We start from the raw sequence: 17,128 nt of genomic DNA on the forward strand, positions 1-17,128 counted from the left end.
CTCGGTTAAAATCAACCCGCTGCAAAGTGCAGTGCTAGTACTGTGCTTTAAACACAGGTCTAGTGTTCTTTCCGAAAGGCTGCTATTCCTGCTTATATAGGGAATTAACTTGAAGACCTGGTAAGCTTCTCATAAAAGCGATGGGCAGGCATTATGCAGGGTGAGGACTCTGTGGAGCATTTGGAGTGCTAAATTGTGTCCATGACACAAATTGTGTGGAGAGAAGATAGAAAATCAGAGCTCTTAAACTGGAACAGCAACAGGCAGTGTTAAGCTGCTTCATTCAGCTGCAGGCTGGGAATTAGACTGAAGCAATATTATGAGGCATGTGATATAAAACCAGTTATAAGGGCATGTGTGTGCCATGGTTAGGGGGACATGAAAATGAGCTCTGGGCTTCCTGTTAAATTCACCAAGCTTTGAGATATAAGCATCAAGACAAAGCAATTGCTTTCGTTTTCTTTTTTCTTTATAAAAGCCTTGTGCCTTCTAGTTAGGTCCATTAATTTGGTATAATATTACTATTTAATTTGTTAATTTAAGTCTATTCCTGCAATCCTTTTGAAAAGAATAAGCCCTGGTCTACTCTTTTTTTTTTTTTAGCAAGGACTTAGTTATTAAAAATGTCCGTCCGTCCATCCATCCATCCCTTTGTTGCCCATCTCATATCAGTGGTTCTGAATGGCTAATACAGAATTTAAAAACTTGCAGTACATTGCAAAATAATAATATACATGTGATTGGACGGTAAGATTTCAGATTCAGATTTCCTTTAGACGGAGAAGTTTTCTGATTATTGCTTGCTTATATGACATTATGGCAATATAAATGATAGCACTATTATGCCAGGGGTGTCCAAACTTGGGAACTTTAAGACTTGCGGACTTCAACTCCCAGAATTCCCCAGCCAGCATGGCTGGCTGGGGAATTCTGGGAGTTGAAGTCCGCAAGTCTTAAAGTTCCCAAGTTTGGACACCCCTGTACTATGCCAATACAAAGATGACTGGATTCTTTTCTGCAATTGCTTCTGGTCAAATGGCTCAAGTGATCCTTAGACAAAAGTGGCTATTTCCTATATCCTGCCTTCTAATTGGTCCCAGATAGTAAGCAAACTATCTTGATTACTGAATTTCTCCAGATTATTCAATAAGGCTCAACACAAGTAAAAACACACCTGGAATATTAGAAGAAAAACCACCTTTATTTTTATTATTGTTCCTAGGTTCAGTGTAAATAGAAAGAGACAATCTTTAATATTTCCCTGTGCTTACGGTTTGGTCCACAAAGAGCAAGAGTGCTAACTGGGCAAGAATATTTTGCCCCATTATTTAGGGCTTGTGGATCTGCACTGTGGAGTAGAAACTGATGGTTGAGATTTAAAAATAAATAAAAAAACAGGTAGGGAGAGGTTACTTGATCAGATTTGGCACTTTGATAGCCTCAAAAGACTTCCTGACTGAGAGATTGCAGGTTATGGTGGTTTATTTTCCTATGACTATGGGAAAAAACCCTCAAAGGTACAATTCATAAAGAATACAAAACAGCCAACAAAACAGCACACACAAGAAAAAAAAAACATCCAGGATTTACATAAATGGGGAATGTACAGAAACAAAAGATTCCTAGCCACCATTCATGCAACAAAGAATGCTAAAAACTGAAATGACCAGGCAAAGAAGAAAGGATAAGCTAAATTAAACAATTAAATAAACCAACCATAAGCAACCCACTGGATTGGATATTGGTACAATTGAGGAACAATCAACCATCTACTGCAAAAAAATAAAAATAAAACCCCAGTTCCACTTTTTTAGGACTCAAAGGGTATTCATTGATATGTGAGGGAATCTTTTTTAAAAAAATACAGGTGAGAAAGCAACAACATATAGGCAGATGCACAAAAGCATCTACACCCATGGAGAAGATGATAGCCTTGGGAGCCAGTTGGTCCTGGCCTTCACCTGGTAGATTTCCAGCAAAGGTAACAATGCAGTGATCTAGTTTTTGCCCAGAGCGGGAGTCATATACGAGAGTATACATTTTCAGATAAGTAAGACAGCCATTGAATAATAAGTGTACATAAGGGCAAAAAAAGCCCTTCAGATTCTTCCCGGAGTCTTCTGAAATCATAAAGCTTCACTATAAATGCGTGTTTGTAGGAAGAAGAGTGGTTCCAATTTCAAAACTGTCAAATAAATACAATGAAAGAAAGGCGATCAATATTCTGTTTTAGTGTCATCAGAAGTGAAGCCATACGAGAGAATAAAATGACTGCATTGTGTGCTCTTCAACTGCTATATGCTTGGCACCCAAACTACAGCCCATGACAATTAGTGCTTCCAAAGAAGCTAAAGTCACAGTTCTCACACCGGCTCATTCAAGACACCCAGAGCAATTTAGTCGCTTGGCATTGTCCACTTTCTGACAGTACTGGATCAACTGCTAAGTGCTGAATTCTTGCATCAGGCGGCAGCTTTTAGCAGAAAATTCCCGGAGAAGCAAAAATGGCTGGCTTTTCAATTTTGATATAGGCCACACCTATGGATGTTGACAGCAGGCAGTGTCATAGCCCAAGGATGAGGCAGAACTCATTTCATATAATTGGAAAGATCTGTTGACAAAATGTGGATTCATGCCTACATGGACTTCTTTTTAAGTCCAAGTCATTAAAAGTGATTAGGACTGTTTTCATAATAATGCTAGATTTAGTAGCATTAGTATAAGTAGTCGAACAATAGTAATTGGGACTGGAGCTACCATCGCTAAGCAATGCAATAATAAAACATGATATCATGTGACGGTGCGGCTTAGTGATGGCAGATCTGGCAGTCTCCAGTTATTAAGTGAGGACTGTGCAGGTTGTTAAGTGAAGACCTCATGTGATTGCAACTTCTGACTTCCTGCCAGTTTCCCCAATGACTTTGCTTGTGGGAAGCTGGCAGGGAAAGTCCCAAAGGTGATCATGTGACTATGTGTGGGGGGGTACTGCTCCAGCCATAAGTATGAGGACTGGTTGTAAGTATCACTTTCTCGGTGCTGTTGTAAGTTCAAACGGTAATTGAACAAGTAGTCATTAAATGAGGACCAACACATTTTTTGTCGATCAATATTTCACAGTGATAGCCAAATGACTAAGGAAAAATGAATCTCCAGATGAGGATTCGACCATGTGAGGGGGGCAATGATGGGGTGATATCCCTCAGCAACAAGAGATGGCAGCTCCTTTCTAATGCTGACCCTGTTTTGCCAAACTGAAAATGTTGCTGCTTCTCCCTTTGCCTTGCACTCGGAAAAGGCTAGATGTTTGGAATTCTGGTACCATCCAGGATTCTAAAAAAGTTATTAGCTATTTATTAGCTAATAAAAGTTATTCGCTATTTGATCTGTCATAAAATAGATAATCTATTTGAATAAAAAATAAAGATGCCAACCAAGCATCAGAAGAAACACTTTAAAATACTACTGCTGCTATTTCTACTTTTTAAAAGGATCCAGCAATTTCCCCTGAAAACCCTAAAAGTATTCCAAAACAATAAAAACGTTTGGAAAGTGCATTCCTCAAACACTAAAACTGGGAGCATTTGAGTTCGGTCCCACAATTGAGATTTGCTTGGAATCGTTCAAATCTTCCCAATAATTTAAAAAAATAGGTATCGATTAACTGCATTTTCAAGTTCAATGCAGAGGCTTTCTTCATGAAAAGAAAATGAGCAACCCATACAAGGAAACAAAAAATATGTCGTGGCTACGTGAGAGTCAAAGCATTTATACTCCAATCACAGAAAAAAGCATCACTGGAGATCACGAGCACAGGGACACAGCAGTTTATCCCCTCATGTGGATTTTTAAAAAATAAAAAAAAACGCGGGACCTTTAAAAATAAAAATCTCCAAATAAAGGTTGCGGGAAATTACTTTAAAACGTCTAGCACATACAGGCCTACATTGTGAAACGGAAATAAATTCTTTGTTTTAAACGTGTATCTAAAACGAGGGCCGAGGTTGGGCGGCTGGAGGGGGGGGGGGAGAAGAAGCCAGCGGGAAGCCAGCGTGGCGGGCTTTAGGACCAGGGAAGAGTCGCCGCCGCCCGCCATCAACTCAGGGCAGGGCTGCGTCCAGGGCAATTAGAGCTGCGCCAGACTGCGCCGTGCAGCGCTGCTGTCAGCCTTAATCTGCGCACTGATGGGCAGCCCGAAATCCAAGCCGCAGCCCACAGGAAGCATAAGCAGTGAACCCATATTGCTTTGACAGTTGCACTCATCTAGAAATAATGCAAAACACTACTTAGATGTATAGACGGCGACCCTGTGCTCTAGGAAGAAAACAATCTAATGAGGGGCTGGGAACGCAGCGCGCCGCCTGCCCAGAGACAAGCGGGAGCCGCTTCCGCCCGCTTTACAGCTCCTCGTAGCGGATCCGCTGCGACCGTCGCGTGGGAGCCGCTTTGCCCGAGCTGGTTTTCGCTTCCATCGCCTCGTGGAAGAACCGAAAGATCGACATGTAGCTCCTCCAGGAGGTCAGCTCGTGCCGCTCCGTCCCTGCAACACAGAAAAGAGCACCGCGTCACTACCTGCGGGGGAAGCCCGGGAGACCGGCGGGGCTGGGGGTGGAGGGGCTGGGGGGGGAGCGTCCCCCGCCCTCGGCAGCAAGCTGGGAAGGGTCAAGCTGGGAAGCGGGAGTTACACGGGGGCGCCAGCAGCAGCGCTACCAAACCCCAGAGCGCGCACCCGCCCGCCCGCGTACACACGTGCAGAAGACGCGCACTTTTTTGCGAGCCAAATGCCTTCCTCGCGGTGGCGGGAAAGGCAGACGTCATACTCTTCCCTAGGCAATTGGGTGAATGATGAGCAGAGAGGGCAGGAAAGAGGCTGTTCAAAATCATGTAACGCTGGAGAAGATTTGTTAACCCCTCTGCTCCCCCCCCCCCAATTTCATAACTTCATCTCAAGCCTCCCAAAGCTGTGTCCTTTTCACTCTTAGGTTGTGCCAAGGCAGAGATAGGAGACAAATATTCAGCACCACAGGTTATGAACAGAAATTGTCCTCTTTAGTGAGATATACATATTCTGGCTGGCTGCTTGTTACTCTACAAAACATCCAAATCCTTCCCAGTGGCGTTGTTATTTTTCTATGTCCTGAATGGAAGGGGCTTTCTAATGTGCCTCTTTGCTTGCCCTTGTAAGTATAATACTCGTGCACTGTTGCCCTCCCCTAGATAAAACTAACATAGTAGGGCAAGAAGCCTACTTTGAAAATGGCTTTCAGAGTGAAATAGTGAGATTTGGTAGATCAGCATCTAATCATAATCCCACCTGCAAAACACTCCAGTCACTAGGTGCCCTGCAAGAGTTGAGAGTCCTTCCTGGATAACGCAATTATGCAGAGATGCTGCTGGGAAGTCTCAGGATCCCAGGCTTCTGTATGATACTTTAACATTGTTAATGATAATTCTCCACTCTGTAATAGTAGGTCATTGCTATGGTTACTCTACAATGGTGCAACACTTTGCTTTCCCTTCAGCTATTCGCTGAGACCTGGTAACCACATTTGTTGCCTAGCAACAGTTTTGTGTGAGAGTATCACAATCTGGGAGTTACAACAATAAAGGACATGATCACCCTGGCCTACCCTGAAGGAGAGCTAGCGGCAGGGGGGGGGAGCTTGGAGTCTCTGGAATAGATGTGATACATAAAAATAGATCTTGAGTCCCTACTTGGATCACACCACTGGTGTGATACTTGCATATAATTATAAAGGCAAACCCTCTCCAGAGGCATCACTACAAAGACCCTTCAATAATGCAGGTACTCCCGACCAACTCCAGCAAAGGTCTGCTTTTCCGCTACATCCTTTTAACACTTAAGGCAGGTCACTTCAAACAAGGATAATTCCTCCACAGATATCTTTTATAAAAGGCACAATTGCAGACAGGTTTTTTTTTAGACAAAGAACTAGTGTCACGTAGCAACCCTGGAGATCTTATTTAAGAACCCAGACAATTATTTGTCACCCAAATAAAATATAGATAATGCTTGTGTAAAGATAACATCACTTGTCCATCGGCCACAATTATATCTTGCGATTTCAGTAAATAGACACTGTCAGTATAAAGATAACCACTTTGACTCCTTTTAAAGCAAGTTGTCCTATCAGCATCCTGCCCCCCCCCGTCCATTTCATGCTCCACTTCTAATTATTTAAACAGAACACATAGCCAATCAATGCTTCCAATCAGAGATCTCTTCCATTATATATGTTAGCATTGAAGGGAGTTCTTGGTTAAGGAAAACATTTTAAACACTTTTTCTATCCTTCGGTAATACACACCCTTCCTGTTGCTATGGCTCTCTTAATTTTTTCTCTTATCTTTCTGTACATTCATTTGTAAATGCAAGCCTATATTTACATGAAATTACTTGCAGGTGTATTTGGATATTATATTTGTTGCATCCATCTTCCATATTTGCAAAAGTCCAAATAACACTTTTTCAAAGGCATGTGTGACAGGAAAATAATGGGAAAAATCTTTGTACTAATAGTGGGCAAATTCCTTTCTCTTTTAATATATAAGCTACGCCTTTCCTCAGAAAATATCATACATTACTTATGCTTGCTCGTGTGACTGAAACGCTGATCAACCTATTAAGGGTTTTTACTAGGAACTTCTTATGCTATTGTTAGATTGGGTAATGGATAGGCACACACAGGCTTAATGGTAACTCTTTATTAAGTACAAAAAGTGAGAACAATCCAGCGAAGATTGAGTCTGACAGCAGCCCTTTTATAGGGAACTGTCAGACCCTTCGACCAATAGGATTAAACCTCTGTTCCCACTGGAACAGAGGACCTTGGTGGAAACCACTGTAGTTAGAACAAGTATCTAACACCCCTCCCCTCTTGGATGGAACAATCCTACTTGTTACGTAGTCACGCAGGTAGGCGGGCTTTGGGTAGCTCTGCCTTACCTGCACAGTTCAGTAGGAGGGGTTTCCTTGGACAGGTCGGATGGACTTGTTTGCTCCACAGCTCCGTTTGGTGGAAGCTCCTGGAACCTTTCACAGGCTGCGGCTGGAGCTTCTAGAGCCAATTCGCTCGTAACTCGCTGTGGGCCTGCAACATAACCAGATAAGTTTTCCGGTACCCTTGGGCTTGAGCTGGCCATGGAAGGAGTGAGTGTTTGCTCTGTTTGGGTAGGGCTTTGGCTAACATGTGCAGGAGTTACCTCTGGTTGTCTAAGAGTGGAGTTGGAGAGGTGGCCACGGAGTTGGTCAATATGCCTTCTCCAATTCTTACTGTCCTCGAGCTCTAGGAGGTAAGAGCGAGGGCCGGTGATGCCTATCACTGTGGCAGGAATCCACAGAGTTACCCCGGCATAGTTGTGGGCATATACCAAATCCCCTCTGCTAAATGTCCGAATCTTGCTTGTGGAGTCTGGGGGCGATGAGGCAGAATAATTGGGGTGTACCCAGTCTAAGTGGGACCTTAGCCGGCAACCCATGAGAAGCTCGGAGGGGCTTCTCCCTGTAGTGGCACTGGGTGTGATGCGCTGAATTACCAAATAGTGGTCCACCCGTGTTTGCTAATCTCCCGGGCCCATCCTAGAGAGGGCCTCTTTTGCAGATCTCACCATTCTCTCCACCTGACCATTGGAGGCCGGATGGAATGGCGTGACCAGGGCATGCCTGATTCCCTGAGCTGCTAGAAAGGTCTCAAATTGCATGGCCGTGAATTGGGACCCATTGTCAGAGACCAAGATGTCAGGCAGGCCGTGCATGGAGAAAAGTCTCCGTAGCACCTTGATGAACGCTTCTGCCGTAGTGGAGGCCATCAGGACTACCTTTAACCATTTCGAGTAGGCGTCCACAACTACGAGAAATGTCTGGCCGTGAACTGGGCCAGCAAAGTCAATGTGCACCCTAGACCATGGTGCTTGAGGTCGCTCCCACTCCTTAGCGGGCGCCTCTGGGAGAGCTGGTCTGGACTCCTGGCACGGTGTGCACGTAGCCACTCATTCTTTGATCTCCCTGTCCATGTTAGGCCACCATACGTAACTCATAGCCAAAGACTTCATCCTGACAATTCCAGGATGCCCTTCGTGTAAAGCCTCTAATATTGCAATGCACAGTTTGGGTGGAACAACGACCTGGTCCCTCCCCCCCAGTAAACAGCCATTAACATCCAATAACTCATCATGTTTGGTAAAATACATTTTGAAATCAACCCCAACAGGCCCCTTGGGCCACCCCCTCCACACCCAGTTCAAAATTTGCTTGATGGTGGAGTCCTTTGCAGAGTGTTGGGCAATGTCACTGGACAAGACAGGCCCAGTCTCAAGGCAGTCAATGAGGAGGACTGGCGTCTCGGGGTAGGGTCAGTGAGAAGTTCTGACAACGGGCAGCAGCTTAACACATCAGCGTGCCCCAAAGTGGAACCTGGTTGGTGGATGCGGTGGTAGGAGTAGGCAGCTAAGAAGATGGTCCGCCTGGTCATGCAAAGTGATAATGACACTGGGGTAGGTCAGTCCCCAGCCAATAAACCCAACAACGGCTTGTGGTCCATAACCAGTTCGAAGTCCCAGCCATATAGATACTCATGGAACTTCTTTACTCTGGCCACTGCAGCCAAAGCCTCACGGTCCAGCTGGCTGTAGTTCCGCTCTGCGGTGGACAAGGTCCTGGAGTAAAATGCAATAGGGGCTTCAGTTCCGTTGGGCATGCGGTGGCTGAAGACGGCGCCGATGCCGAACGGAGAAGCATCGCAGGTTAGCATCAATGGCAGGGTCTAGCTGTATTGTACTAGAAAGGAGTCCGCCAACAGGAGTTGTTTTACCGCGGCAAATGCGGCAGCCTCGGCTCTGCCCCAGGACCACTTCGCGTTCTTAGCCAGGAGACGGTGTAAGGGCTCAGCAACAGTGGCTTTCTGTTTGAGAAAGACACTGCAGAAATTAAGGAGCCCGAGCAACACCTGCAGCTCGGTTTGATTGCGAGTTGTGGGGGCTTCCTGAATAGCTTTAATTTTTTGTGTGGTCGGGTGAATCCCAGAACCATCCATTAGGTACCCTACGAATTCAACCCTTGGTACGTTAATTTGGCATTTCTCTTTTTTGAGAAGGAGGCCTTTGTCTCTAATTCGAGCCAAAACTGTTCGTACACGTTTCAAAAGTTGTGCCTCATTTGCAGTTGATACTAAGATGTCGTTGAAATAGGGGACAACTCCTGGAATCCCCTGCAAAAGCCGTTCCATGATGCTTTGGAACAGTCCAGGGGCGATACTAACGCCGAATTGCGGGCGGTGACATTTGAATACACCCCTGTGCATCACAATGGTTTGGGCCTCCACTGTAGCGCCATCTACAAGCAATTGTTGGTATGCCTGTGCCATGTCCAATTTTGTGAACATTTTTCCTGGGCCTAGTGAATGAAGTAGGTGCTGTACAATGGGTACAGGGTAGGCGCTTTGTTGTAGCGCTTTATTTATTGTGCACTTGTAGTCTGCGCAGATGTGGACAGACCCGTCAGATTTGACAGGTGTCACTATAGGGGTCTCCCAGCATGCGTGATCGACCGGCTCTAGGATTCCCTGGCCTACGAGTTTGTAAATTTCCCTGTCAATTTTGGGGTGGAGAGCAAATGGTACTCTCCTGGGTTTTAACCTTATTGGGGCTATGTTCGGGTCCAAACTAAAGGAAATTGGAGTCCCCACATACTCACCCAAACCGGTGCCGAAGACATCCTTGAACTCCTTAAAGATGGCTTCAGCGCCGTCGTCTTTCAAGGCATTGATACTAGTCACTTCTAGGCCCAGGGCTTGGAACCAATCTAACCCTAGGAGGCTCTGCAGGTTGCCGCTGACCACTGTCACTGGGAGTTTCCCACTGAACTGCTTGAACCTGGAAGATGCCTTGGCCCATGATGGGGACCTGGTTTCCTTGGTAATCGCGTAGGCGGATATCAGGGGTGCGAAGATGCTGCTTCTTTAGGCTAGGGATAGCCTTCTTTAGGGTAGACCACGGCATGATCGTCAGTGATGATCCTGTGTCAATCTCCATCTCACATGGAGAGTCCTCGATGAGGACTGTGACCTTCAGCTTTTTTGGCCGCCTGGTGCGGACTTGGCCGATTGACGTGTGGTGACTCTATTGTCGCCCTCTGAGCGCTGTGGTGGCTTCTGCCAGGCCCCTTGGTTGGGCCTTTGTTGGCGGTTTGCTGTGCTTCTAGGCTGCCAGGCAGTGGCAGGGAATTCGCTCCGGCACACCTTGGCAATGTGCCCCTTTCGCTCGCGTTGGCAGGTTGCATCGCGGAAATGGCAAGCCAATCTGGCATGGTCTCCTCCACAGCTAGCGCAAGGCGGGAGACACAGTTTGAATTTGCGTGCTGAATGGGCATGCGGCAGTTGTCATCTTCCTCACCTTCTGACTTCTCGGGCTCTGCAGCCTCGCTATGTATGCATGCACTCTTTTACGCGTCTTGTGGAACGCTTTGGCGCTGCAGAGTCTCGGTAGATTTGATGGCTGATTTGGACGCCCTGGCCTCGTCCAAGGTGATCTGCAGTGTGAGGTTAGATTTAGCGAGTAACCTGCTCTGTAAGGTAATGTCCCGCACGCCGCAAATTATGCGATCCAGAATCAGCTCATCCAGGTCTCGGAATTCGCAGTACGCTGCGGCCTTGTGAAGCGCCGCGATGTACTCATTAATCGACTCGCCCTCTTTCTGGTTCCTGATGTTAAACTCATGCCGGCGAATGTGCTTGGACGGCTTGGAGGCATAATGGGTCCTCCGCGTTTGCTGGAGCTCAGACCAGGCAACTGATTGCAGCGGTGTCGGCTCAGAAAGGTCTTTCACCGTCTCAAACACTTCCCGGCCACAGTATCTGAGGAACATGTTCTTCTTGTAGCTTTCAGAAAGGCCCATGAGGTCGTTTGCCTCAAGGAAGCAGTCAAATCATAGCATGTATGAGTCCCAGTGTTCGGTGACTGGGTCATATGGAGTCGGTGGGGCGTGCATGGCCATTTTGTGTTCTGAGGGCGTTTTGCAATCTGCCGCTCAAAAATGGCTGCTCGAAGCCGTGCTGAGCTCTGGGCTGGATGTACTTGCTGAATTGCTACGCTCTTTTTGGTTTGCCTAGTTGCCTTACTATCCCATCCTCGTCGCCAGTGTTAGATTGGGTAATGGATAGGCACACACAGGCTTAACGGTAACAACAGCTCTTTATTAAGTACAATAAGTGAGAACAAGCCAGCGGAACAGAGGACCTTGGTGGAAACCACTGTAGTTAGAACAAGTATCTAACAGCTATCTCTCCAAAACCAATTCAGGCTTTTGAATCTAGAGGGAACTGATAATTCAATAGGCTAAAGCAATTTTAACTCTCTCCTCATTGTCTCTTATCTTGTAACAATCTTACTGATGGATGAACAATTTCCCTTGCGGAAAAATCACTACAGTGTTTTTTTTTAAGTTTCTATAATTATAATGCTCTGTTGCTTGACTAGGATTGCTGTAAAATTTTAGTCCTTTCATCTTGTCAAGTATAAGTGCTAGTCCTTTACATTATTTTGGTAAGTATTTTGCTCAAAGATGTACACAGAAAACTCTCAGGAAATAAAGGAATCATATATTCATAAGACTACATTACAAAGCTCATGGTATCTGTCTGTTTATTAATTCAATTACTGGCTTTATAAGATTGCCTGACTCATACTGGGAAATAATATTTGGAATAACAATTTATTCTAAATTATTACTGCATTCAGCATAAAAATTAATCCAACATAATAACCCCAACAGCATCTATACACAGCCAAGGCTAGGAATAACCACCTTCTCTTCATACACTGGGCTCAAATATTATTCTGGCTCAAAGCATCGGAAAAGACCGAAATCTTCACAACTCTATGGAATTCAATAGCTATATAATATACCATTATTCTGATTTTTTTTAAAATTATGTGATAAGAATTCAAATGAACAAGGCAAAAATCTAACTCTAAGCAGCTGTAGGATTCAATAATTTCATTACAATGAAATTAGACAATTGTTCTAATAAATATTAAAAGATGAACAATATGCTAGTGTATTAAATTAAATATTTGTCCAGAAAATATAAATCCATAAAGTAACTGATTTTATGCAAGAATTCTGCTTTGCTATTATTGTTTGATGATACCAGACTTTGTATGGAGAATGCAAAAAAAAACTTTCTCAGAGGAAAGAAGGTGGAAGTGGAACACAGAGTACAATATTCTACTGTCTTTTCTTTCTCTTTTTATCATCTAAAAAAAGAAGATTCATGTAGTATGAATTCCTTCCTTTTTAAGTTTCAGCATCCAAATCATTAGACATGAACTGTGCAGTTTTGGGAATACATTTGGAAGCCCTTCATTACTGAACCCTTATTCATCATTGTGCTATTTTAACCCATTTTGACAAAAATGATTGTGTGTCGAAATGACTTAAAATGTATTCTTCAGAAAAAGTCGACATTAACACGTTTTAACTAACAACAGTTGTTTAGAGAAAAAGGCAAAATGAAATATTGCTATCAAATGGATACAAATATTTCAGTACACTGAGCAGTGCATGGGATAGTGGTGCAAAACCTATATAAATGTTCTGGGGAATATGCTGCAAGGAGGGGTATTTTAAATGGATGTACAGGAGAATGCCAAAGCAACCTGCAACTCTGTCGACACAGGCTATAAATGCAAAAGTTGATACTGATTTATAAAGCAGTATTAAAAGCAAAATATAATGGTAACAATAGTTAAATTCTGTAAAAGAAAAAATTAAATGAAAAGAAAATGGCTTCTTATTAATTAAACTAGTTCAAGGGAGATGTTTTAGTATTAAGCAAAGAGGTGATATGGGAAAAAAGGATATGACTCCTGCTTCTCCTGAGGAAAGTCCCACACTGACAACGTGCAGCACTGGATTTTATTCTAAATTGATTCAAAATGGATTTCACTTAAATTAAACAAATTATTATTTTTTAATCAAAAAGTAGTAAATGACAAATGGATCTACTATGACTTAATAGAAAGAAACGTGATACTGACAAATAGAGTGTGTCCTCTTATGTAGTTGTAAAAACAAAGTCTTGTTTGAACTGCCAAGTAGTTATTGTATCAAAGTAAAATTGTATATTATTTTTATATTTAATATTATATAAATTATGTATATTTTAAAGATTATTCTTTATAAACTTAAAAGATAATTTGTTCTACAAAATCTTCCTTTCTCTCTCCAATATTCTGTATTTCTTTTAGTGCTAATATCTCTTTTAATATGAGTAAGACTAAGACCTCTATAATGTACTCTTGCGTACATCTTTTTAAAGAACTTTATCTACTTTGCTTAAGATCTCTTTTCATAAATTATCTTTTATTGATTTTATTGTAATTTTTTGTTTGATTGCTGTGAGCCACCCAGAGTTGTTAGGAAGCAGGCAGCATACAAATATAACAAATAATATTAATCAATGAATCCTTGTTTTAGATTACAAAATGTATAAAAACCTCACTTTTCTATAGAAATTCAAATATACAAAAACATTTATAGGCTGATACATATCAGTTTTGCTATTTGCAAATAGTAAGCCTTATCAGTAGAGAATAGGAAACTCCAGATAATTGTAAATGCAAGTGTTCAGTAACGTCAGGCTCGGCCAGGTCAATGGAATTCATTTCAATTTTAAGATACTTATTATTGCCAATAAATATTACATTTTATAGAAATGCAGAAAATGCTGCAAGAGAAACATTATTATTACTTGATGAGTAATAATTATGAAGAGAGAAACAAATCATTAATTGATGTCAGAGCTTGTAGAAGGACTATGTTTGCAAATTTGAAAGCATCCACCGCTTGGATGTGAGGCAGCTCATAAATTGCTGAGGAAGATTTTGAGAGTGTTACAGAGGTAAAGACCAGTGATATTGGCAATTTGCAGAGGTAGGTTATGTTGTATCCTGTAGTCTTCCTATTCTTTTCCTTCCTGAAAAAGAATAAACCTTTAGAAATAAACCTTTTATTTCTAAGCCCTGTCTTTAAAATACTATGGTATTCATTTGATGACTGCAGAAGTTACACTAAAGCTACAACTGCCTGAATTGCAAAGCAGATTTGATACAATTGAAGGGATTCCCCCACCCATCCACAACATTTTAGAGAACCTAGAAACTTTTAATTATTTTTTCAAGATCTCATCATTACAATTTTGTAGCAACTGACAATGTGTACCCAATTTTAAAAGACTACTGTTAAGTAGATACAATAGCATGAAAAACAGTGCCGGCAGAGTTGCTTAGTGAAAAGAATAATATATATTGTATGTGGCAATTTAAGGAATGTTTGCCCTTTCAGAGAAAAAATGAGTAAGGCATAAAAATTAAGATACTAGTAGTGTGTGCATAGATAAGCTATGTCAACTGCAGATCTATTTAGCATTTCATATACCATATAGTTATTCCCATAGTAGGCAGGCGTTGTCTCTTTATTTCAGATCGAATGGCTTAGGATTATTTATTTATTTACTACTTTTAAAAATACAAGCTTTTTTATATTCCCTTTAATAATATCTATAGAGTGCTATTACTGTCCCTCTCAGACTCCTCCAACTAAAAAATAAAGCTTTCAATTCATCTCTTCATAAAGTAAATTCATTTTAACAATTAATTTATTTGCTCTTATGTTTATTTACCCTACTTTAAATTTATCCTTTTGATATGGAGCCAACATTAGACATCCTTCTAGATGAGGTATTCAGTGACTTATAAAGTTATTGATATGTCCCCAATTCCAACTATAAACATCTTGCTTAAATCCAAAAACTGACTTTGCCTCCTGAGTCCATAGAACTGACTCTTCCTTCTTTGTACTTGCATCACATTGGTGGCTTATATTCATCTTATGACTAACTACTATATAGATATCACTATCCCCCCTTCAGTTTCTGCCTGATTAGCCCTCAGTTCCAAATGCATGATGACTTTACACACATTGAATTTTCTTTTACTTGTATTATTTCAGTTCATGAGATCATCTGTTTCATTCTGCATAATTTTCTGATCCATCCTTGCACTGACAATGCTCCCTAGATCAATATTAGCTGCACATTTAATAAAAGCATGTCTATATCACCCTCTCCCTAATTTTAAAATAATGAATAAACTAGATCCCACAATTATTACCAAGATACAACAAATTTACTTGTTCAAGTAAATGCCTGTGTGGGCTTTACATATTGCAGCAGCAAAGTCTTACGGCTATTTCTCATATTATACTGTACAGTTATACTTTCTGTAATCTATGACATGAGATTGAATACATGTATTATATACTGCAAATTGACAAGGGTTGCCACTAAAAAAAATATTACAATGCTTTTGATATCTAACATTCATGTGTTAAGTACAGTATCACTATAATCCAGCAACTGTGTAGAAATTCCTGAAGCCTAATACATTTTACTTAGTCAGTCTGCAATATACAGTTGAGCTATATACTGTATATATAATATATATTTATTATTAGATTTTATTATCCTACTGTTATAACTATCAGTAATTCAAGGTGGCAAACATACAAAGTGATGCTTCACTAGAAGACACATGGCTTTTATGTGGATATACAACAATTGTATAAATATAAAATATATAAACATTATACAGTAAGGTTTATATTTATTTTATAGATATCAGCATTCCAAATATGGTATTTTCCAAAGACTGTTGGAATTGCAGTTCTAAAAATCTTTATTGTTAGGGAATTCTAGCAGAGTTTCACGCTGGAGAAGGATTTATATTTTAATACCTCATAGACATGTATTTACTACTGATATAGCTTTGGATTCTTAAACTACTTGTAACACCAGCAGGCTATCAACTGAGATAGGAATATTATAATCTAATCTGCTTTTGCTGAATCACGTATGTATAAGGATTTTATCTATTTCTGAATCTAAATGTTATAGTTAACTGGAATATTAACAATGGTACAGATTTAAGCATAGTGGGTCTTCTGAACAGATATTTATTTCCCTTAAAATAGGAAAATCCAGCACCTTTTTGGATATTATTACACTAGTTCTTTAATTGAGAATAGTAACTAACACTCTTCTGTGCAAATGTTAAAAGATACAATTACCCAATGATAAGCTGACATGCTCAACTGCAGCAGCTGGTACTAAAGCTATTTAGTCTTCAAACATTATGTCTAATTTTTGGTAAAGTATTTTATGGTTTTATATGTCCATACAGTTAGAGCTAAATTACACAGCAATTAGTGCCCCAAGTTCCCTTTATGTTAGAGAGACAAGATGTTATCTTACTTGGAAAGTTCACCAATAAAATGGAATTATGGAATGTGTATCAGAAATACCACTAAAGCCACTACCCTAATATTAACCATTGATACCTTGGGGGACACACAAAATAAAAATTGATAGCATCAAAGGCAGCATCAGAATTCTAACCACTGAATAAATCAGAAATGAGAATGTTTGACATCACACAATGTTGCCTATCAAAGGGGATCATTTGAAAGATAAATATAGTGATAAATATCAAGGTCATAAGCAATTTACAGATCAAGGACAGATCTGAGTCACAGTAAACATTATGTACAGTTGGAAACAGAGGTGGTTTTTTTTCTTTTCTTCCATGCCAATATTTGAATTTGAGAACAGAATTCTCTTTGAAAATAACAATGCCAGTAGGAATGACAAGGATACTCAGGATATATTACCTTTTGTGGAATTACAAAGGAGCAGTGAATAGACTGTATATTTGAGAAGTGTGTGAGAAGAAAACAGTTCATTCGTGTATAGCTTTTAAAAGTATATTCCTTGTTAGATTATGACGAAACACTAGCTTTCTGCAGAGGTTTATGTCAAAGTTTTAAAGTATCCTATTTTTTTTTATTTTCCCCTATTGTTTTCTTTCTTGATGTGAACATCATACATAGCAAAATAAGTTTTTAATTTCATCTTCCTTTGTTATGCTTTCTCTTAAGATTACCTGAGTGCCATAGATTCACACTACGCTACTAAAGATCCAATTTGATGTAACTGTTAAATTGCTGGCCTAGAAAGCAGGAGGCTGTGAGTTCTAGGCTTTCTTTAAGAATGAAAGC

General features: G+C 41.0%; 1 protein-coding gene across 3 annotated transcripts in view; it reads right to left on the reverse strand.

Annotated features, from left to right (window-relative positions):
• Positions 1-1,182: 1,182 nt before the first annotated feature.
• The window catches only part of ARB2A (ARB2 cotranscriptional regulator A), a 238,236-nt gene continuing 222,290 nt past the window's right edge, over positions 1,183-17,128 (reverse strand). For 2 of the 3 annotated variants that reach the window (XM_081940967.1, XM_081940969.1), the window contains exon 11: positions 1,183-4,537. In XM_081940967.1, the coding sequence (XP_081797093.1) occupies positions 4,395-4,537 (143 nt within the window). In that variant the 3' untranslated portion in view covers positions 1,183-4,394. Of the gene's footprint in view, positions 4,538-13,698; positions 13,992-17,128 lie in introns of those variants that run through there. The other variant, XM_081940971.1, reaches the window with a different exon arrangement.

The sequence above is a fragment of the Natrix helvetica genome (assembly GCF_964273705.1).
Source record: "Natrix helvetica genome assembly, chromosome: 2".
In the NCBI taxonomy this organism is placed as follows: Eukaryota; Metazoa; Chordata; class Lepidosauria; order Squamata; family Natricidae; genus Natrix; species Natrix helvetica.